Source organism: Protobothrops mucrosquamatus, unplaced genomic scaffold, assembly GCF_001527695.2.
Source record: "Protobothrops mucrosquamatus isolate PMUCROS unplaced genomic scaffold, P.Mucros_1.0 scaffold1725, whole genome shotgun sequence".
Lineage (NCBI taxonomy): Eukaryota > Metazoa > Chordata > Lepidosauria > Squamata > Viperidae > Protobothrops > Protobothrops mucrosquamatus.
This window is the reverse complement of record NW_015387872.1, coordinates 57,799-80,471: the sequence shown is the minus strand read 5'-3', so window position 1 is coordinate 80,471 and position 22,673 is coordinate 57,799. Positions and strand designations below refer to the sequence as shown.

At 37.2% G+C, this 22,673-nt stretch overlaps 1 protein-coding gene across 1 annotated transcript; it reads right to left on the bottom strand.

Annotated features, from left to right (window-relative positions):
• Window positions 1-2,015: 2,015 nt before the first annotated feature.
• LOC107293732 (17-beta-hydroxysteroid dehydrogenase type 6-like) lies at window positions 2,016-15,204 on the bottom strand. Its single transcript, XM_015822893.1, has 5 exons — window positions 15,111-15,204; window positions 10,946-11,267; window positions 7,472-7,730; window positions 3,330-3,487; window positions 2,016-2,301 (listed from the first exon to the last, which is right to left on the bottom strand). The coding sequence occupies exons 2-5, from the start codon at window positions 11,256-11,258 to the stop codon at window positions 2,078-2,080; spliced, it is 954 nt and encodes a 317-aa protein (XP_015678379.1). The 5' UTR covers window positions 11,259-11,267; window positions 15,111-15,204; the 3' UTR covers window positions 2,016-2,077.
• Window positions 15,205-22,673: the final 7,469 nt, after the last annotated feature.

The window sequence follows — 22,673 nt, the reverse complement described above, 5'->3', positions numbered from 1 at the left end:
GATGACTAAAAAAAGGGGGGAGATTTTGGGTTTTGCTGATTAGATTCATTTGTTGTTATAGAAATGGCTAGTTTATAATATTATGGAAAAGTAAAAAATTGAGGTTCAGCGTTAATGTTTCCTTCTACTGCAACAGAGGAAGTCTGTTCTTTTTCCCTTCTCCCCCTCACTTTTTCCTCCCCACTGTGTCCTATTTGCTTTTGTATTTTTGTATTTTATTCTATAATCTAATAAAATATTACAAACTGTAGAAAAAAAGAAAAAAAAAGTACTAGTTTTAATTTCTTCGGTGGCTGTTCCTTTGCTAAATCACTTTCTCTTTGCACTGATAAATGTATGATGAATGTATCCATGTTTATTAATATGCACCACTACCAGCTAGTTCAGGGGTCTTCAAACTTGGCACTTTTAAGACTTGTGGACTTCAACTCCCAGAATTCCTCAGCCCTCATGGCTGGCTGAGGAATTCTGGGAGTCCACAGGTCTTAAAGTTGCTAAGTTTGTAGACTCCTGAGCTAGCTGGTCAGCCCTTCTTGCTCTCTCCCTTCTGAGCTCTTCCACAGTGTAGTAAGAATGCACCCCCCCCCCCCCCCAATCCCTTCCATGTACCCTTAAAGACATAGGAATCAAGTGCAAAGCAAGAAACACAAACTCCGGGTTTTTTCTCTCTTTAAGCTGCCTTAGGCGTGTCACATGTCACAATTTTGCAATCCTGGACTGAAAGGCTCCAGCAATTGCGAAAAGCTTTAGCTTTAAATTAAGCCTGTTCACCTTCAAAGAAAACTTTCTAAAAGCCATAGACAGACTCAATTAAAGGGGGTAAAACTAATTACATTTGTTTAAAGGGAATAAACCTTTCCTATTGTCTTTTTTCCCTCCCTCCCCCTGCACAAACCACCTCCTTTTATAGCCTCTCCTCTCCTCCCCCCCTTTTTCTTCAGTTCACCTCCAGCTCTGAGCTGCTTCTGGAAATGCCAATCAGTTAGAGCCCAGACCAGACTTGGCTTGCTTAGGCTCATTCTCCTCCCCTGCTACACTTGGCTAGCAGTCGCGTACCACCTGCCACGTGGCAAAGTACCACAGGTGGTATGCATACCACCGATTGAAAAGTCATGTTCTAGATATATTAGGCAATATATCCTATCTGCCCACCCAATGGACAGGGATAATGGTTGTTTGATCTAGCAAATTTGGATGTCATTTGAGAAAGATTACATGATGAAATCCATTTTTTATTCCATATAGTATGAAAGTTCCATCATCCCTATTATTTAGGATTAACATATATTATGCAAAGTACAATTCAGGTTTATTGTTTCAAATATATTTTTATTCGAGAAAATATTTTTCCAAGCTTTCTTTAAATTCATTTTTACAAAGAAAAACACAGATCAAAAATGTCATTGGAAATGTGTGGTGGTTTATTGCTTTTCTAGAAGTTGTTGTTAGGATTCTGTATAGTTTATAAGCTTTTCTAGGCCAAGTCATACAATTGCACAAAGGGCAAGTGCACCTTCTGTTACAATTTCTAGAAGATCCACCGAGATCAATTAGTGCTGCAAGGCAGCTTTAAGTTATATGACCCAATAGTTCAGAGCTGACAAAATATTATTGGATCTTTCTAGGTGTCGATGATTCTGCATTATGCAAGGAGTCTTTGGCTTACAACCTCAACTGAACCCAAAATTTCTATTGCTAAGCAAGACATTTGTTAAGTGATTTTTTCCCATTTTACGACCTTTCTTGCCACAGTTGTTAAGTGAATCACTGCAGCTGTTAAGTGAGTAACACGGTGGTTAAGGGAATCTGGCTTCCCCATTGATTTGCTTGTTGAAAGATTGCAAAAGGGAATCACATGATCCTGGGACACTGCCACCGTCATAAATTTGAGCCAGTTGCCAAGTGTCTGAATTTTGATCATGTGATCATGGGGATGCTGTAAGTGTGAGAAAATGGTCATAAGTCACTTTTTTCAGTGCCACTGTAACTTCAAACGGTCACTAAATGAACTGTTGTAAGTTGAGAACCATTTGTATTAGGATAGTAAACCCTTAACAGGAAGCTATGGTTTGTGGATTCATCCTGACACTGCTTGTGCTGGTTTTGGCCAAGAGTAGGTCACCATGAAGTCTGCCACCGAGCTTGGCAAGTAAGACACTGGAAGGTAGAAGAGTTTGGCATCCAAGCCACCACTGTAGCGAGCACGAGGGTAGCGGCAGGTCAGGGCATGTTCTACACAATCAGTGATCACGCAGAGGTTCTTGTTGCTGTTTTCCACGAGGTATTTTAAGGATTTGAAAACTGTACAAAAAACATGCAAAGAAAAAAAGAGAGTGAATTCTACAATGACTTACTAGCAACTTGAACCTTTTGATAATTCAAGGAACCAACTGCTGTTTGAGAGCCAGCCTCTAAACCCTGACCTGGTGCCATGTCTATTCACAATTATTCAACAAAAGAGTTCTGGCTGAACAGATGGGGACAACACTGGGTTGTAAAACACCACTATAAATCATTGTCAGACATGTTGTGATGGAATGTGCACTTGGAAGAACAGTGGGAAAGAGTTTTGGCAACCCAGAGCTTTGCCAGACACAGGCCAGATTAAGAGACTGCATCTCAAGTTGAATGAGGGAGGGGAAAAGGTGTTCAGCGCAGCCATCTGTAAAATCTCTCATGATACATCTAGTAAGTTAGAACAGTGGTCCCCAACCTTCTCAACTTGCCAGTTCGGTGGGGGGAAGAAGGGATGGTTCTGTGAGAGCAGCAGGCACGCACGCAGCTCCATTTGCACTCACACAAAGGGAGCTTCGCGCACAAATGTCTGCTGCTCTCAAACTTGTGCAAGTGGAGCTGTGGGCATGCACGCACTTGCCCTCCACTTGCACGCCCAGTTCTGAATCGGCCATGGTGGTCCAGCTACTCACACAAGTGAAGCCGCACACCCGCACTTGCCCGCTGCTCATGCGGTCCATTTCTGAATGGGCTGCGGCCCCGAGTTAGAAGATTATAGCTTTAAATTGGCAAGCTTCTATCCATTAGGTATAAGCAAGTAAAGGATGGAATTCAGTTAGATTTCACCCTGTCACCTTTGTACTTGGACCTGATACATGTCAATGCTTATAATTAGCAATGTGGAGTCAAATTTCACATTACTATTTTGTTTTCTCATTTAAGACACATAATGAGCTCCTTAACTAGTTTTATGGAATAGATATTTTTCAAATCTTCCATGATTCCATGAGTTGTGGGTTCTGCATTTGTGATACACCCACCCCCAACCAAATATATATGCAATCTACAGCCCAGTTGCTCAAATTTCAACTCACTGTTATCAAAGTATTGATGTCCATAGTGTTCTTTGGTTTCAGGAAGTGTTTTGTTCCATGAAGTTTGTAAGCTGTCTAGTGTAGATTGCAAAATGCCTGTTTTGAAAGCACCAGGCTCAACAATACTGACCTTCATCCCAAATGGAGAAAGTTCACGCCTGAGTAGAATCAAAGGAAGAATAAGAAGATGCAGAATTAAGTACAGGTCTGCAAAAATCTGTTTTGAATGCTAAATTCCAAATATAGACTTTTTCCATATGAAGAAATAGCCAAACACTCATTATACAACATAGAATGAATCTGCAGCACAATGATCTTTTCTTGCTCAAGTTGTATATTTTTTTTCAATAAGGGGGCAGGGAAAAGCGCTTTGAAGCAAGTTGGTAAAATTTGGGGAAATTGCTTAATTTAAGATAAACATTTTAATGGCTTTTTTCTTTTTCTCTTTAGTTATAATGTTACGTCATGTTGGTATTAGTTTTGTTTACACATACATTTGTTTGACAGAGTAAGATATCTATTTACTTATCTATTTCAATCTACTTTCCAAGGCTGTAAAGGATTTTTTGTGTATGGCAAATCTATGTGAGGATAAAAAAAAAAAAAAAAGAGTCCAAAAGTTAACTTTTCCCAGACTGGACAGCAAATGCATGTCCTTTAAAAAAAATAAAAAATAGATAGCAACACCAATCTCTTTGCAGTTTCCCCTTTTATTCAATGATGCTTCTTGGAAGGATCATGTGTCAAAATACAGTCAGTATTTTTCAGTATTGAAAAAATCTGGAAAAGCTCCCTTGCTCATCTGCGGCTTTTGAAAAAAATGGTTAAGTATACCTCTCCAGTGCCTCTGTGGATTTGTTCCTTGAAGGAATGGTGAATGCTAACAGAGTTTCCTTATGACTGCTATTCATCCCTATATTAATTCTTATTAGAGTGAAGCCCCCTCCCCCGACTCCCCCAAGAGATAGAAAGAGAATGTAGCATTTGCAGAAAACCAATGCCAGAGAACGAAGGAGGGTAGGAGCCTGTGGTGTGTGTGGCAGGGGTTCAATACTGAGGAGAGGCCCACTGAGTGCCTCCTCAGACCTGGTAGGAGGGGGAGTCTGCGGACAAGTTTATCATTTTGCGTAGGCAGAGATAAAAACAGCAGGCTGACCTGGCGACTGCGAGTTCATGAACTGTAGTGAGTCCAGAGGACGGCTCTAAAGGACAGAGAGATCTGTGACTAAGCCAACAATCAGATAAACGAGGCTTGAGCCAGACCAAGAAAGGGGTTTACAAAACACCTCAGGGAGCAACTCACATCCCAATTCACATGAAGATAAATGAGAGAGGAAGGGAAGCAGGCTTGCAAGATTCTGTTACTACAGCTGTTCTAATAAAAGTAGGTTTAGGTCTACAAGGTGTTTGTTTCTTGGTCTGGGCTCCAGCTTCATTTATCTGGTTGTTGCCAGGCTAAACAGACCTTTCCTCTGTTCTTCAAGGCCATCTTTTATATTCACTTTTAGGTGATCATGACACTACAAAAAGCGTAAGAACCTCAGGGCCAGGGCCTCTCTGCTACTCATTAAAGCAAGCCTGCCATCGTTCAGACTTCTGTGTAAGCAAGAAAAAAGATGTGACTGCTTTAAAAGCCATCTTAACGAAGACGTGGGAAAGGAAGAAATGAGTTAATTTTGAAGCGGATAAACAGCTTCTTTTCTCAAAGGCACATTACACATTGTCCTGAACAAAAATATTTTGAATTTAATCAAAGCTATTAGTATTTTATAAATATGAGACAAGGACAGAAGCAGAATCTTTATCCGTTTTCCCTGAATAAAAGTAGTTATAGAGGAGATAAGCACCTCTTTTCAGAAAAAGCCATGGTTAAAGAGCTGGCTTAAGTGAGTCCTAGTCCTGCCTTAGACATGAAAAACTATCTGGGTGACTTTGGGCCAGTCATTATGGAATGACGTGGCATAGCATGGCATACTTTATTTTCACTTTAAATGTACACCAATCAGCATACATTAAAATGAAATTTCATTGCATTCAGCTCTAAAAAAAAAAACCATTATGCATATACCCATGTGTGTACACACACACACACACACACACACACACGACACAGAGAAAACATCACAGTCTAGTTTGAATGTATGCATGTATACATATATAGGGTTGTTGTGGAGAAATAGAAGGAGGACGGAATATTAGGTATGATTGCCTTCTTGAGTTATTTATAAACAATAAAAGTGGGATAAAAATCAAATAAACAAAATAAATATATACTATGAAACCAACATTTCATTGGGAAGCAGAAAGGTTAACCTTAAGCTTCTGTCTTTTAATTTAACTTATTAAACAGGCTATAAATAAAAGGTAAAGGTTTCCCCTGCCCAGTCATGTCTGAATCTAGGGGGCAGTACCTATCTCCGCTTCTTAGCTGAGGGAGCCAGCGTTGTCAGCATATTTTAATAATAAACGTCTTGTCACATCAGGGAATGGTTCTTTCATATTCTGAACCTCCCCAAAACTGGGTGAGCAAACGAAAAAGAGGGCCTCCATTAGAAAGCTCCAAAGTTTATAAAACATTTGCAGGAGGCTCTGTGAGTGTTTCTCTTGGCAACAATTGTCAAGCAATGGAATGCTTTTATTGATTTATGTAACAATATTTGTAACTTGCCTCAATTGTTAGATTTTTGGCAAGATACCACAAGCGCAACATCAATAAGAATACAATGAAAAACAACATCAGTGCAATAGAGTAATACAGGTAGTTCTCGACTTATAACAGTTCGCTTAGTGACTATGCGAAGGTACAACAGAACTGAAAAAAGTGACTTATGACCATTTGTCACACTTATGACCATTGCAGCATCCCCATGGTCATGTGATCAAAATTCAGATGCTTGACAACCAACTCATTTTTATGATGGTTGCAGTGTCCCAAGGTCATGGGATCACCTTTTGTGACCTTCCGACAAGCAAAGTCAATGGGGAAGCCAGCTTCACTTAACAACCGTGTTACTAATTTAACAACTGCAGTGATTTACTTAACAAATGTGGGAAGAAAAGTCATAAAATGGGGCAAAATTTACTTAACAAATTTCTCAGCAACATAAATTTTTGGCTTAATTGTGGTACTCAAGTTTAATCTTTTCCAGAAGTACTAGGAATATCTCCGTATAAGTATATTCTCCTTTCCTCCTGGGGGTCTTGATCCCTAGAAACTGATTTAAAGTTTGTCATATTTTATTTTGGCTTTCAACAAGCACAACTAAAATAGAAAGACCTCCAAGAATAGGGCTAATAGCTCCAGAGTGTAAAAATCAGGATGACCGCTATGTGGCAGCATGAAGACCTAAAACTCAAATTATCTCCTTGCATTTAATTGATCAGGTAACATAGCTTGTTTTGTTTTGGCTCAGCGTGTTCCACGAACCAAGCTACTCCTGTTTACAAGAAATATTTTATGATATTAGCATGTTATATTATAGCTTATTCAACAAACCAGTGTGCAAAGCAAGGTTTAAGGCAGAAGTGGAGAAGACAAGGCCCTATGAGAATCTTAACTGTGGTCCCAGGAAGTTTCTCAAATCAGTACTAAATTATAATTTTGATATAACAGGCAAAAATGCTAAAAGAATGCCTGAATACCCTTTATTTCCATATTTCATTTTAATTAGCTTTAAGATAAATAAAGCAAAACACATCTAATTTTTCTACTGGTCCCACTTACTACTATTTGGACAGCACACTATTCAAATGTTGAGGCTCAGCTATGCCTAGACAACTTGTTCATTCCTATTTTCTGTGTTCCTCCATTTATTTGTAAATTGTTCTTATTTACTATTGTAAATTGCTTAGAGAGGGCTGTAAAGCACTGTGAAGCAGTATATAAGTGCTATTGCTAGTGCTACTTGGATATTGCCTGCCTACCAAAAGATTGTTCCTCCAACACCACTTTTATCTCAAGCAAAGTAAGGGCATGTTTAGATCTTTGGGACAATCCTTAACAGACACAACTGTATTTCACAGTGTCTGCTAGAAATCACTGCCGCTCAGACTATCTGAATCTGTGCATCTACTTGTTTTAAATGGAGCTGAAAAGAGATCCATGCACTTAAAACTAATTAAAAGAGAAAGTTAAATCTTACCTCAAAACGTCCGAGAAGGCTTCCACACCATACTTGGATGGGCAATATCCTCCTCCAAAGCATGCTAATCTTCCCAACACACTGCTTATATTGACCAGTCTCCCTCTGGCTTTCCTCACCAGGGGCAACATCTGCAATGTCACATCAATCAGCCCAAGCAAGTTGACATCCAGCACTTTGACAAAATCTTCCTTTGTCAGCCATTCATTGACAGCTATGGGTTCACCTTTACCTGCATTGTTTACCAAGCCCCAGAGCCCTGAATAAGGAGAAAGAATACACGGTTATGATGTCCCTGTCAATCTCAATCCCCACTTATGTTCAGAACTGGAGCATTACCACCGCTTTAAGGGTTGCATGAAATATATTTGTTGGCACAAGCAAAATGGCCAATTTCCCAAAACAGAAAGGGATAAGGAGAAAAGTAACAAAAACAATCTAGGCTTTTTTTTTGGGGGGGGGGGGGTGTTGCTTGAGGGAAGTAATACTTATGCCATGGCAACATCAGAGGAATGACAAGGATTACATTTTGCATCGTTTATTTGCACAAATATCATGAAGCAGACTTTATCATGTGTTTATCTGATTTCTGTGTTGGTCCTCCACTGGCTAAAACACCTTTGGAAAATTATGGATGAAAATATTGCATGGGTGGAGGAACTTCTGGTTTTGCGCGGTAGCAACCAGTCGCGGGCTTGCGGATTCTCCGCACCCTGGGCTAATTTCGCCCTCCCTGGGAACCCTAAATGGTTCTAAGTCGCCCCGGAGAGGCGAGGAAGAAAGAAGGGTGCTCAGCAATTCTGGAATGGCAGCGGCCGTTCTGTTCGACTTGGGAAAAGCCTTCTAACCAGACAGGAGAAAGGCTGGCCGTATTGCATCGACCAGCCCAACCTACTAGCAACCGAAGTCCAAAAGCACTAACCAGCACTACTGTGTACAGCGTGCTTGAAACTCGGTGAGGAATTTGATCTTCTCTTTTCTATTCTACATTTAATTTCCTGGAAAAGATCCCCAAGAAGCAAAATATCTCTGAAAGGGAAGGAGGGGGATTTCCACTCCACCTTTATACTAACGGAAGCAGTGAATTAATCTTTCTATGGAGGATCAAAATATATGGAAGTGAAATAAATATAAAATCTGAAATTTAAAACTGAAATCTGGATAAATCTAAAATTGTTTGAATGATTAAGACTCTCATTCTAAAGACAATTGTTTATTTTGGAAATTGAAAAACAAAGAGTTGCTGAAACCTAGTGGTGGATGAAGACTATGACAGCTATGACTTTAATATAAGACTTGGCAAAACCTGGGAAAAGCTAATCTGTGTTTGTGACCTTCAAAGCTTTAACAACAAAGAACAGCTGTGACAAAAAAAGACAATAATCTGGTCTGTAGAACAGATTAATTAATTTCAGAAAAAAAAACTTTTTTGAACTATTTGGATTACAAATATCTATTTAATCGGTACTCTAAAGCTATTTGCAGAGAAGAGAAAAACTCAAATTCTTGGCCATCATGGATCAGAGACATGTAGAAAGAACATATCAAGAAAACATAAATACTTCACAGGAAGAGATATATAGTATACTGCAACTAATTCAAACAACAATGACTTTAAACCACAAAGAAATCCAAAATAACTTTGAAAATATAAATCAATCTATTTCTAAGTTAACTCTACAAGAAAAAAATGCCCAGAAAACAACAACAGAGAAGGAGCAGATAAAAAAGATAAATGGATATAGAATTAAGAATAGAGACTTAAAGATGGAACTTAACAAAACAAGGAAACATGATTGGGCAAAGGAAAAAGACTAAAAGTGGAAACCAAGAAAATAGATGATGGTACTTACCAGAGAGAATACTTAAAAAAGAAACATTTGTTTGCACATGGTTAAAGAAATAGAAATGTTTTGGAATATATATGTCATTCTAAGAGGGATGAATTCCCTAAATAACATAGTATGCTTTTTTCTCTTTTTTGTTCTCTTTCTTGATATGAGTAATATAAAAAAGTTGAAATGACTTAGATAAAGGAAATGTTTTAGATATTTAAATGTGATTGAATTTAAGAAAATTATAATGGATAAAAATGTTTTGAACAAGAGTTAAAGGACTAGATGACAAGATGTATTAAATGGAATGTTTAAAGATTAAACATATTTTTAATTATGGTTAAAAAGAATAAGAAATTTAGGAAATAAATATATATTAGCTTAGGAGGGATATATTTTAAGTAGTATATTATTTTTTATGTTTCTTTACTTTTGCTCTCCTTTCTTTTTTTCCACTGTTTTATCTATTTCTTAAGAAATGTAAAAGTGTGAGATGGTTCATATGGAAAAATAGAGTTAAATTTTTAAATGTAATTAATTTTTGAGAAAATCTTAACCAGTAAGAATACCTAGAATTTGGTGGGAGAAACAAATTAAAATAAGGACTGTAACAGGATCTATGATAAGGCAACCAGAATGATTGGATAGAAAAGAAATATTATACTGATGTGATTATTATTTTTAGGAATATTGGGGAAAAATTATATATTTAATTGTTATCTATCAAAACGATAAGAATTGTATTAATTCAATGTTGCAAAAGAGGATATTTTGGGAAAAGAGGAAATCAACTAAAACCATTATGTGGATTATGGATTATAAAAATCAATTGTTAGTGATCGTTTTACAAATGTAACCCAGACAACACACTGTTCACCATTAAGTGATTTATGTTTTTTAAAAAAATCAATAAAATATATTACAAAAAAAAGAAAGAAAATATTGCACAGGTGGGATTAATGGCTTACTCCTATTCTCCAAAACTGCTTAAATTAAGGTAGAATTTCCCAACAACTGCTTTTAAAGGAAAATTAAATAAAGGAAGAGTCAGTCTTCATATCTTTCATTTTAGCTCCCTACATTTGTCATTTTAATTGTGAATCCAGCACTGGCTGGATTCTCATGGAGAATTCACTTGCTGCCAAAGACATAAAACACTTTATCCTAGCATACTGGTACTCCTAGCTACTAATATTTGAAATTAAGTACAGGCAGTCCTCGATTTATGACAATTGGGACCAGGATTTCCATTGCTAAGCAAGGCGGCTGTTAAGTGAGTCATGCCTGATTTTATAATCTTTTATGCAGTTAAGTGAATCACATTGTCGCTAAGCAAATCCAGCATCCCCCATTGCCTGTTGAAAACTTGCCACAAATGGCAATCATGTGCCTCTGAGACTCTGCAATTGTCATAGATTCCAGTTGCCAGGCACCCAGATTTTGATCATGTTACTGTGGGGATGCTGCAATGTTTGTAAGTGCAAGGACCAACTGTTATGTTACTTTTTCAGTGCCATTGTAACTTTGAACAATCGCTAAATAAATGGTTGTTATGTCGAGGACTACCTGTATCCAAATCCCTTGATCTACATACATAACTATGGCCAGAGCATTAATATAAATAGAAGGAGTTGATTACCTTTGTTCCCCACACATTTTTTCACCCATTCGGTTGCTACTGCGACGCTCTCGGTGTTGGTGACATCCAGCAGAGTAGTTTTCAACCGGTCCGATGTGAGTCTCTCCAGCTGTTGTGCTCCCTTCTCAGTGAAACAAGCGGCCAACACCCTCAGACCCCGAGCATCCAACTGCCTGGCTAGCTGGTTCCCAAAGCCAGAATCACAGCCAGTAATGAAGATGTATTTATCAGTCAGATTCTCCACTGTCTGTCTCTCCCGGTACCATCGGCGAAGAAAGTAAAGTCCCACCAGGACAGCTAGGTAGAACCACATAGCTGAAACCTACCAGGAAGAAGCAAGTGTTGTGAATGAATAGGGAGAGATGCATCTCACCAGCTTTGGAGGCACACAGAATTTACAGTTTGAAATCTTTGGTGGGAAGCTGCTTTTGGTGGGAAGATAAAAGGCCCATTGATGAACTGAACTTTTTTCAGTGCCACTGTAACATTGTATGATTACCAAATGATTGCAAATCGAGGACTACCTGTATCCAAGCCCCTTGATCTACATACACAAGTATGGCCATTAAGTTCTTAAGTCTGCATAAAATTTTATCAACACAAAATTTACCTCCTCCTTTGCACCCCCATCTACTGGCTCAATTCCTAGCATCTACATCACCTGACTGCCCTTCAAAGTAATGCTGAGTGGATTTTATACACATTGAAGCTGCCCTTGAATTGTGTCAGGATAAAGGGAAAAATACAACTTAATAGGACAGTGGTTCTCAACCTGTGGGTCGGGACCCCATTTGGGGTCGATCGACCATTTCATGGGGGTCGCCAAGCAAGGCTGTCCGCCATTTTTTTGTCCGCCATTTTTTCCCCTTTTTCGGCGGGTGCCTTACCTCCCTTGGGCTGGGCCAGCTGGTGGTCGGCCTGCTCCGTCTCTGCCGCTTGCCAGCTATGCCTCGGCCTGCGCAGGAGGCGGAACCACACATGTGCGGCGCTCCGGGGCAGGGAAAGTCCTCGACTTACGACCAGTTGGGTAGTCCTCGACTTACGACCGGTTTAGTCCTTGACTTACGACCGGTTTAGTCCTTGACTTACGGCCGGTTTAGTCCTCGACTTATGACCGGTTGGGGTCGCGGCATTAAAAAGGTTGAGAACCACTGTAATAGGAGGATAGCTCTGGGCGACTAAGACCTTCTCATTCATAGCTTGCAGACGGGGTTGGAGCCAATCACATGGCAAAAGGGAAGAACAAATATGTTGTCAGAGTACATTTGCACTATGGTTTAATGTCAGGGGGAGAGGCAAAAAGTCAGGACTCCCTGCTTTCTGCTCTTTGGAGCAAAGACTGGATTAAACAATGTTGGGGTTTGAATTCAGCAGGAGCCATTATTAGAGGATGTGCTCGAAGTGTTACATTTGTTAAACAAACACTGAGAAATAAAATAGCTCTACATTGTCCTAAAAAATATTCATAATACAATTGTCTTGGAAAGAGAGTATGTGCTTAGCCCAACTATGAATAATTCTAAGAGATATTCATTACATTTGAATTAAAAGATAACTTTATTAAGAAATATGCAAGGATGTTAGCAGTAATGGCAAAATTGACTGCTTTGATTAAAGAAATGACACTTTCTAGCTTTGTTTCCACTCAGAAACTACAGTTGGATTTTTTGATTGAAACTTAAAATAATAAGAGTTTAACTTTGGGTTTTGATGGCTAGGTATGTTTATGATGATAGAAGTATTGTTCATTGTGGTTCATTCTAGATCAAAGGGACATTAATTTATAGTTTCTATCTGAACAGAAGAAAGTCAGAAGTTCCTTTATTCCTGTAGCTTTACTGTGTTACTGTTGCTTGCACTCCTTAATTTCCCTTTTCTTTGCTTTTTGATACTTTATATTTTTTGGAAATTTAACAAGTTTTGAATTAAAAAAGAGAAATTTACAAGGACAGAGAAATCTCATTTCCATCCGAACTTCATCTTGAATAGAGAGAAGCACAAGAGACAGAAAAATTTGGAGCAGACTTTGATCATTTGATTTGTTAGGAAGACAACTAATACTAGGAGTAATTTATCCCACAGTCATATCTCTACTTACTGGACAGGGTTTGAAAGATCAGAGGCAGTCTTCCAAAGAAACTTCATTAGAGAGGGTGAGCATTTATCTTAGAAGTTGAGCTACCCTGCTGGAAATGTCCATGGGCTTAATTTAATATTTCTCTCCTTTGATGTAAAGGCTCTCCTCCACTTTCCTCTTCACAATCACTACATTACTTTTTTCTTAATTTATATGTTGCCCATCCCCGAAGGCTCTAGGTGACTTAATGGTTAAGATTAGCATAGAATAAAAAGCAATTCCCTTCAAAAATAAACCCATAAACTACTTCATAATAGGTATAAACAAAATTGGTATCTAAATAACAAATATTTATGTGCCTGCTAGATTCTACCCTTCAGTCACAACATACCTTCTTCCTGCCTCTCCCGAAATCCAGGAGGGAAGGGACAAACTGGGTATCTGCAGGAAAGTAATCCTAAGTGATAATTGAAAATGCCTGCTCCTAAAGTCCCTTAAGATGACTATCTTGTACAGACAAGATCTGGAAGGAGCTGATTCTTTGTGATTAGATGAAAAAATAAATACAGGAAAAGATGGCCCTCTAAATATCTGGATATCCACAATTGACTGCTTTAATTAGAGAAAAGAACATATTCAGCATTGTTCCTACTTAGAAACCGCTTCTGGACTTTGTACTCAAGATAGAAAAAAATGAACTCTTGACGTTGGGTTTTGCTGATTAATATGGTCTGTTAGTATTTCTTAAGTTGGTAAGGTAAAAAGCTGAGGCTGTAATTTTATGTTGTGCTTTGCTGCACTGAAAAAAAGTTGGGAGTCAATGCTTTCACACTTACACCCTTCTTCCTCTTTCTCTATTATATTTATTTTCATTTGTATTTTATATTATGATAATTTTAGTAAAATTCTTACTAGATAACTGGATATCTACCTAGGGATTTAAAAGTGACAATTGATACCTTGAATCACACCTGGAAGTGTGATTCGGTCTGAGTTGGTTCCTCCCCTTTCAGATCTTGACAGTCATCAAGCATTGGATAAGTACCATAGTTCTACAGGAGCGGTTTCCAACTTTTTCTATATCCCGCACCCCTAGAACACTTCTGATATATTACAAAAGTTGGAAATAATGGCACCGAATTATGCATATACACTATAATTTTGAAAACCCAAGTTTTCAAATGGGTAAATGTTCCAAAAGATTAATAAAATGCCTTCTTGTAATTTAAAGCCACACAGTGCATGGTAACATTAATAGTATTAACTTACCTTGAACAAAATCCTAGTCTTTTAGATACACTAAAAATTGAAGGGCTTTTTTTTTCAACTACAAAGGTAAACCTTGTAGGGTAAGCAAGGTGGGTTGTATAATGTGTGTGAGTTCCGGCACTTTTTTTTTTTTTTTTTTTTTTTTTTACAAAAAAAGCATTGCATACATACATACATACACTCCCTAAGATTCACATTTTTGGGGGTGGTACACATTTAATGTGTTAAAGATGATGATCGAAAGCAATTTACAATATTGCAGCAATACAGCACAAATATGTACATTGTACAATAAATTCATCACCTACAAGAACTGTGGCTGTGCATCTGAGGACAATAAAAGTCTCCCAAAACCTTCTCAAATAGCTAGATCTTTCGGATTATCGTGTACCTTCGCTAAAATAACATTTTGGTGTGCCGTTTCTTAGAGAGGAAAAAGCTGACAATGCGCTCTTGTCTCACCTATCCTGTTCTTCTATTCAGTCTCTCCAGGTTTGCCTTCACTATCCACTTTCCTTTTACAAGTACATTTCTAGATCGAAGTATGGTATCACCTGATGGATTCTCCTTCCATCCCAAACCTAGATAGGCTGGCGCGGCGGAGAAATCCCAGTAATGCACAGATACACACGTTTCCAACTTTTCCCCTCCATTCTCGCAATAGAAACTCCGCCCGAGGCTTTTCTCCACTTAACGACGAGATTGCATCTCCCCAAAGTGTAAAATAAACAACAATCTGTTTTCTCGCGAGCTTTTGCAAAGGGTTAAAGCAAATTATGGATTGGCTGTACCCAACTGGCTAGGGTCCGTGTGACTAACCTGCAGTTGGTTAAGTACGACCTTCGCAGCTTTAGATGGTCCTGGAGGCAGCGACGGCTTTTCTCAGCTCCTCTCACCACTTATATCATTCATTCCCCCCAAGGTACACAGGCGGCCAGCGACACTGCTGATTTGGAGCCATAGCATTGGCCGCCAACAGCTCCTCCCTTTGCTTGGACTTCGTCTCATGGAAATTGGAACAAAGTCTACTTCAGAGCAAGGGTCTCTTCTCGGAAGAAAAAAAACATTCTCCGTCCTCGTAGACTTTGGAAACGAAGTAGGGTGGGCATAAATGCAAGACCTCCTCATTCGGCGGATGTCTACTGAGCAGATGTCTCCCTTCATCTAACAAAACGGGGAAAAGCAGAAGACGGTCGGAAAAAGCCTCGAGTGCGCAAACACCGCGACTGCACAGAATCGGAGATCCCCGACGGGGCCCCAAAACTGCACTATTGTATTACCTGGCCACATTGGCACACGGTAAATTCCCTCACCTACTTAACTCTTGTGTTTGTGTAAATCCATTTTTTTTTTGTAATTGATTACAGTATATACTATACTACGAAGTATATACACATGTTCGCCACCTTAAGTTATTTGTAACTTAAGGTAGCGAACATGTATATATATTTTGTAGTGTATATTCTCCGTTATTTGTAAAAGTAGTAAAGGCGGGATATAACTAAATACAATAAATAAATAAAATACATGCCCCGTATGCTTTCCTCTGTTGTGAATCGGCCAATTTTGCAAAAAATGTCCTCAAAATTCCAAAGCGAGCACAAGATGGTTGGAAAGCCCGGACGTATATAAAAATGCAGATATGGGAGACTGCAGAATTACCCCACCAATTTACTAACAATAGCAAGGCAGCTTTTTAAAATTACTTTTAAAATAATGACAAACCACAAAGTAAAACAAAACACAAGGATAAAAATACATACATGGTCAAGGGGGAAAAACACTTTTTTTAAAAAAAACTGAAAAAAACAGGAAAAAGAAAATTATTTTAGCAGTAACTAGTTACAATTCTATATATAATTATTCAATGCAATTAATATTCAAGTGCATACATATTTCTAATGCATTTATATGACTCAAGGTTTTTTTAAAAAACTATTGTATTTTATATAAACGAATTCCATGTTTCATTATACTTGTGCATACAAATTCTATATCTACAGGGAATTCATTCATAGGTAGCAAGTGGAATCAGGCAGCTTTTTTATTTTTTTGCTTTATTTAATTCCTCATATCTTTTCCTACAAGAAAATGCTTTTTCGTGCCATAGGGACCCCAGTAGATACAGGGCATACAGGGTTTGAAACCCCAAATGCAATAATTAATATTTTGTTGGCATTTCTGATAATAGAATGATTTGTTGATTTTAGAAAAATTATTTGCTCCATAAGGACAGATGCCTATTCAGTCTAGGGAATGATACTATATTAACCCTCACCTCAAAATATATTGCAATATGAGCAATGTTCATGAAACACTGCATTGAAACAGTATGACTAGCAACCAAATGGAATGAGATGTACAATAATAGAACTGTACAAGATTTTGGCTTCTGTCTCCCAAGGTGCTTCTAAGCAAATGGGAGTGTGAGCCAAGCATCTTTTGAAGACTGAATCCAAACTGAAGAGGCCTGATGATCTATGTGAAATGGCATAATGCAGTGGTGGCGAACCTATGGCATGAGTGCTAGAAGCGGCACTCAGAGCCCTCTCTCTGGGCACGCACGCCATTGCCCCAGCAGAGTTCGCCAGAGTAGCGAGTACGTGGCATTTGGAAGCAACAGGGCAGGAAGTGAGCAAGCAAGCGGCGTTGGCTCTCTGGGATTGCCCCGGAGATGGCGAGGGACTGGCCCCCACCGCCCTGGCCCCGGCCACGCTCACCCAGTCTGCCATGACCACTGAAGCCACGCCCACTCAGTGGGCCACGCCTCCCCCCGAGGGCTCCACAATGCTGATGCAGCCCTGGCACTTTGCAATAAGTAAGTGGGTTTGAGGTTGCAGTTTGGGCACTCGGTCTCTACAAGGTTCGCCATCACCGGCATAATGAGTTTCTATGCAAGAAGAAAAAAAATGCAAGAAAGAGTGCTAACTTTACTCTGATATTTTCTGATTTGCACAAAACAGAAATGAAGTGTCAGAAGGATGAGAGAGCCCTTCTTTTTCTTTGTTCATTTCCCAAGTTGGGATTATAATAAAAAAACGCCAAATAATCAATTGAGGTTAAGGTTATTATATTTTTTGACCCAAAACTGTAATTACTTTGGATGTGAGGCCATGCTAGGGCTGCCCTTTCATTGCCTTTTCATTGCCTTTTATAGGCATTTTAGTTTAAAGATTTAGCCAGTTGTTAATCAATGGAATATGTTAAAATAGATGTTTTCTTAAAATGAAAGCAGATGCCTCCTTATTTAGAGTATAGTTAAATATATGTCGGCTAATCAAGAGCTAAAACAATGGGCATAATATCTTTTCTTTTTCATCTTTCCTCTTATATTATTCTATTCATAAGATATGTGTTTTCCTTTACATAGATTTTGCTACATGATACTTATTTATATTGATGAGAACCAGCATTACTATTTTCCTTTTACAATTTTCCCTTATTGCAAACATATAATGAAAATATTCCAATAAAAGTGCTTGCAAATGGTAAATTATGATTATTAAATGATTTACTCTACTAACATTTGGAGGAGGCTGAACATATATTGATAGTTCTCCAAACTTTCTGAAAAGTATTGGAAACATGTCTGTATGTTTTCTTTGGGGAGGCCATGTTAGGCTGCCCTTTCATTGCCTTTTCATTGCCTTTTATAGGCATTTTAGTTTAAAGATTTAGCCAGTTGTTATCAACAGAATATGTTAAAACAGATGCTTTCTTAGTTAGAGTATAGTTAAATATATGTTGGCTAATCGAGAGCTAAAACAATGGAACTTTGTTTTTATATATAATAACTGCAGCAAGAATATTATACACTCAAAAGTGGAAAGGCTTGATGCTATCCACAGTAGAGGAATGGCTGGTGAATATGATAGAACTTACATAGATGGCTGAACTAACTTCTTTGATTGGAGAAAAGCAATATCTAACTGGAAACTCCTTATAGACATTTTGCAAGAAACAGAAAAAAACGTACTCATGATTTGTGGTTTTGATGATTAGAAAAAAGAATTAGCAACAAAAGAAATGGAGTTTTTCTTTAAAGAAAACAAAAAAGAAGATACAATGCTACAAAACGTATGGGATACAGCCAAAGCATATTTTAGAGGTATAGCTATAACATATACGGCGAAAAAAAATGAAGAAAAAAGACAACAATATATATTATTAAGGGAAGAATTTGAAAAATTAGAATTAGAACTGCAAATGAATCCACAAAAGAAAATACTGAAAAGACAAATGGAAACAATAAAACACAAATTAAATCTGTTGGAATCAGAAAAATTGGAACAGCAAATTAAAAGAGCAAAACAAAACTTTTTTTTGAAAATGCAAACAAACCAGGAAGATGGTTATCTTATAAACTCAAAAACAGAAGGAGAAAAAACTGATAAATAACTTAGTAGATGACAAAGGTTGCTTACAATTTAAAAATGAAGAAATAAAAAGATAATTAAAGAATACTATAAGAAACTGTATGATATAGAAGAAATTCCATGGAAGAAAATGATTCAATATTTCGAAGAAAATAATCTACCAAAAATTTCAGAAAACTGAAGGGTTCTGGAACAAAGGGACATTGTTTAGTCTAACTGTTGCTTTCTTGCTTTTTGTAATCAGCTTTTGCACCAGACGAATTTCATGCAATCTTGGGAAACATGTACATGGATGGGATATACTGAAGGAGGGAATAAGGTAGTGTACAGGAATGATTGATGTCTTTCTTATGATGTAATGGCTCTGTTGTCTGATTTTCATTGGCTAACGAAGTTTATAAAGCAATGCTACCAATTTTCTAATGCATGGCACTTCTGGATGTAACTCTGCCAGATTGTTGGCCACCCAGCTGCTTAATTTGATCAAATAAAGTGCTGCTTGATCAAGAAGTCTCCACTTGGGTTATCTGATTAGATTGATATGGTATCTCAAGTTCAAGTAAGGGACTGGGACCTTACAAAACTTTAAAACTATGTTAGAGGAAAAAATAACAATAATGGAACTAACAGAGGCTATAAGAAGACAAAAAAAATGAGAAAACGCCAGGACCAGATGGGTTACCGGTGGTGCTATATAAATCTTTACAAGTGTACCGTTGAAGGACGTATGTAATGAACTTTTGTTGGAGGCTAAACTCCCAAATATATGGACAGAAGCAAATATTATCTTAATATAAGGTGACCAACTTTTTTACAATGAAAAGGAGAACACAAATAAATTGAAGAAAAAAATATCGTAAATAAAAGAAACATTTTATTCATTGCAACAATAATACAGACAACTTGCATGTGCAAAGTTTGCCAGCCGGGTGTTTTGGCGTGCTCAGCAGCAATTCCTATTGGCTTTCAAAAGCCAATAGTGGGAGTAGCACAGCTCATGCAAAAGTTGAAAAAAAAACCATTAAAAAAGGTGCCGGAACGCCGTTCTGAGCGTTCTATGAGAAAAAAAAAGCCCTGCAGATTAGTCTTCAAATATCGAAAAGGAGGACATGTAGGAGGACACTTTTCGAGGGAGGACAGAACTTACAAAAGGAGGACTGTCCTCCCTAAAGGAGGACGGTTGGTCACCTTACTTAATACCAAAAGAAGATTCAGACTTGACAGACCGATATCATTATTAAATGTGGATTATAACATTTTTACTTCAATAATAGCGGAGAGACTGAAGATTTTTAACTGAATTTATACATTAGACCAAAATGGATTTTTACCAAAGAGACAAATTAAAAATAATTTAAGTTATAATGGATATATTGGAATATTATGAACTGCATCCAGGGAAACAATTGGCACTAATATTTTTAGATGCTCAAAAGGCATTTGATAATGTTTCCTGACAATTTATGATCCAGCAATTAAAAATAATGGACTTTGGACAAAACTTTATAAATATGATTAAAACAATATATAATAAATAAATAGCGAAAGTGATTGTAAATGGAGACTACACAGAGAACTTTGAGATAAGAAAAGATACAAGACAAGGATGTCCATTATATCCATTGTTATTTATCTTAACTTTGGAAGTTCTAAATAGAAATATTAGACAAGATACAGAAATTAAAGGACTAGAAATAAAAGGTGAAACATACAAATTGCAAGCATTTGCAGATGATTTGGTATTTATCCTAGAAGAACCTTTGAAGACGATCCCTAAACTACTGGAAAAGATGAACATTATGGAGAAATAGCAGGACTGAAAATAAACAGAGAAAAAACTAAAGTAATAGTTAAAAATCTCTCAGATAAGCAAAAAACCCCCCAAATGTCAAAAAAAATAGAACTGCAAATAGTTAAAAAGGTTAAATACTTGAGACTTCCGGTTCCTGCACACAGCGAAGCAGTTGAGGGATTCGGGACTCCGAGCCCTCCAGTTGAGTTTCTTCCTGTTAGGGGACCCTAAATAGGCCAGAAGGCACCCCGGAGAGGTGGCAATGAAGAAAGAAAGTCCCAGGGACCTAGGAGAGACAGCAGTCAACCCGATCGGTCCAGGAGAAGCCTTCCAGAAATCAACAGGAGAAAGGGTGGCTTAACTTCAGAGTCCAGTACAAGCTGCAAGCAACGGAAGTCAAAAGCACTGTTTTAAGCTGATCGTAAACAATGTGCTTGAATCTGGGTAAGAACATTGATTTTCTCTATCCTACCTACTTTCCTGAAGGAGAGAAATTCCCAAGAAGCAAAAAAAAAAAAAAAAAAAAAGGGAGGTTTAATCTAACCTTTCATGGAGGAATAAAATATGAAAAATGAACCAGTGCTGACACCTACTGGTGGATGAAGATTATGACAGTCATGGTAAAATCTGGGGGAAAAAACTAATCTTTGCCTGTGACCTTCAAAGCTAACAAATAAAGAACAGCTGCGTAGATAAAGTGAGACTTACAAACCTGAGGGAATAAAAACAAAATAAAAACAAAAAAGAATTCTTTTTTAATTCTCTGGACTATAAGTATTTATTCAATTCTGACTCCAAAGCTATTTCCAAAGGGGGGGGGGAAATCTGGACTTTTGGTCATCATGGAAAATCAAGAGATTTATAGGAAATACTTATCAAGAAAAAATGAATATTTTTCAAGAGGAGATATATGTTAAGCTGCAACTAATTCAAAGAACAATGATCTCAAATCACAAAGAAACTCAGAATAACTTTAAAAATATAAATCAACTCATTTCCAATTCAATTTTATACCAAAAAACCCCTCAGGAAAATACAGCAGAGAAGGAACGGACAAAACAGATGACTGAACATAAATTCAAGGATAGAGACTTGAAGATGGAATTCTACAAAACAAAGGAGTATGATCTAATCCAAGTGGAAAATATTTTAGAAGAAATACTAGATTTGGAAAAGACAACTTATATTTCAACACTACAAAATAAGCTTGAGGACAAGAAAAAAGACTGGATAAAACGTTCTATAGAGATATCAGGAAAAAACCCAGAACTGAAGAGACAAAAAGTGAAAAGAGAAGCAGAGAGAAAAAGAAGGAAAAAGATTCCCAATAAAAAGGAGTGGGCAAATGCCCCTAACAAAGATACTGATTTACTTTTTATATCTACAGCAACATTTGTGAACATACAGAAAAATCTTTTGATTCAGCAAAATACATTGGTTAAAAAAGATACTGGGCAAAGGAAAAAGATTAAGGTGGAAACCAAGAAAATAGATGAAGGGATTTATCAGAGAGAATACTTTAAAAAGAAACATTTGTTTGAATATGGTTAAAGAAATATAAAATTTTTGGAATATATTATTCTAAGAGGGATGAATTCTCTAAACAATATAGTATGCTTTTTCCTCTTTTGTGTTCTTTTTCTTGATATGAGTAATATAAAAAAGTTGAAATGATTTACATAAAGGAAATGTTTCAGATACTTAAATGTGACTGAATTTAAGAAAATTATAAAAAAAATGTTTTGAATAAGTCATAGGACTAGATGACTAGATGTATTGAATGGAATGTTTAAAGATTAAAGATTAAATATATTCTTAATTATGGTTAAAAAGAATAAATAAATATATATTAGCCTAGGAGGGATATATATTTTAAGTAGTATGTTATTTCTTATGTTTCTTTACTCTTGTTTTCCTTCCCCCCCCCTTTTCATTGTTTTATCTATTTCTTAAGAAATGTAAAAGTGTGAGATGGCTTATATGGAAAAAATAGAGTTAAATTTATAAATTTGTAAATCTTTAAAAAAAAGCTAGATAACAATAACAATAATAGTAGAGGTTTTTAGTTTTGTAATTATAAAATGATAATATTGTAAATGTTCTTCTGTGTGTTGGAGAAGAAATTGGAAGCTTCTTTTTTCTATTTTTTTGTTCTGTTCCTGCACTTTTTGTTTTTTTTCTCTTTCTCTCTCTCTGCTTCTTTTGCTCTATATT

What these genes read in the sequence shown, in the direction of transcription:
- LOC107293732 (XM_015822893.1), bottom strand. Translation starts at nt 11,258, where the DNA reads ATGTGGTTCTACCTAGCTGTCCTGGTGGGACTTTACTTTCTTCGCCGA. An exon ending in GCCTTCTCGGACGTTTTGAG is followed by an intron (nt 3,488 to 7,471) that starts GTAAGATTTAAC and finishes GATTCTACTCAG; the next exon opens with GCGTGAACTTTCTCCATTTG. An exon ending in ACATCAATACTTTGATAACA is followed by an intron (nt 2,302 to 3,329) that starts GTGAGTTGAAAT and finishes TTTTTTGTACAG; the next exon opens with TTTTCAAATCCTTAAAATAC.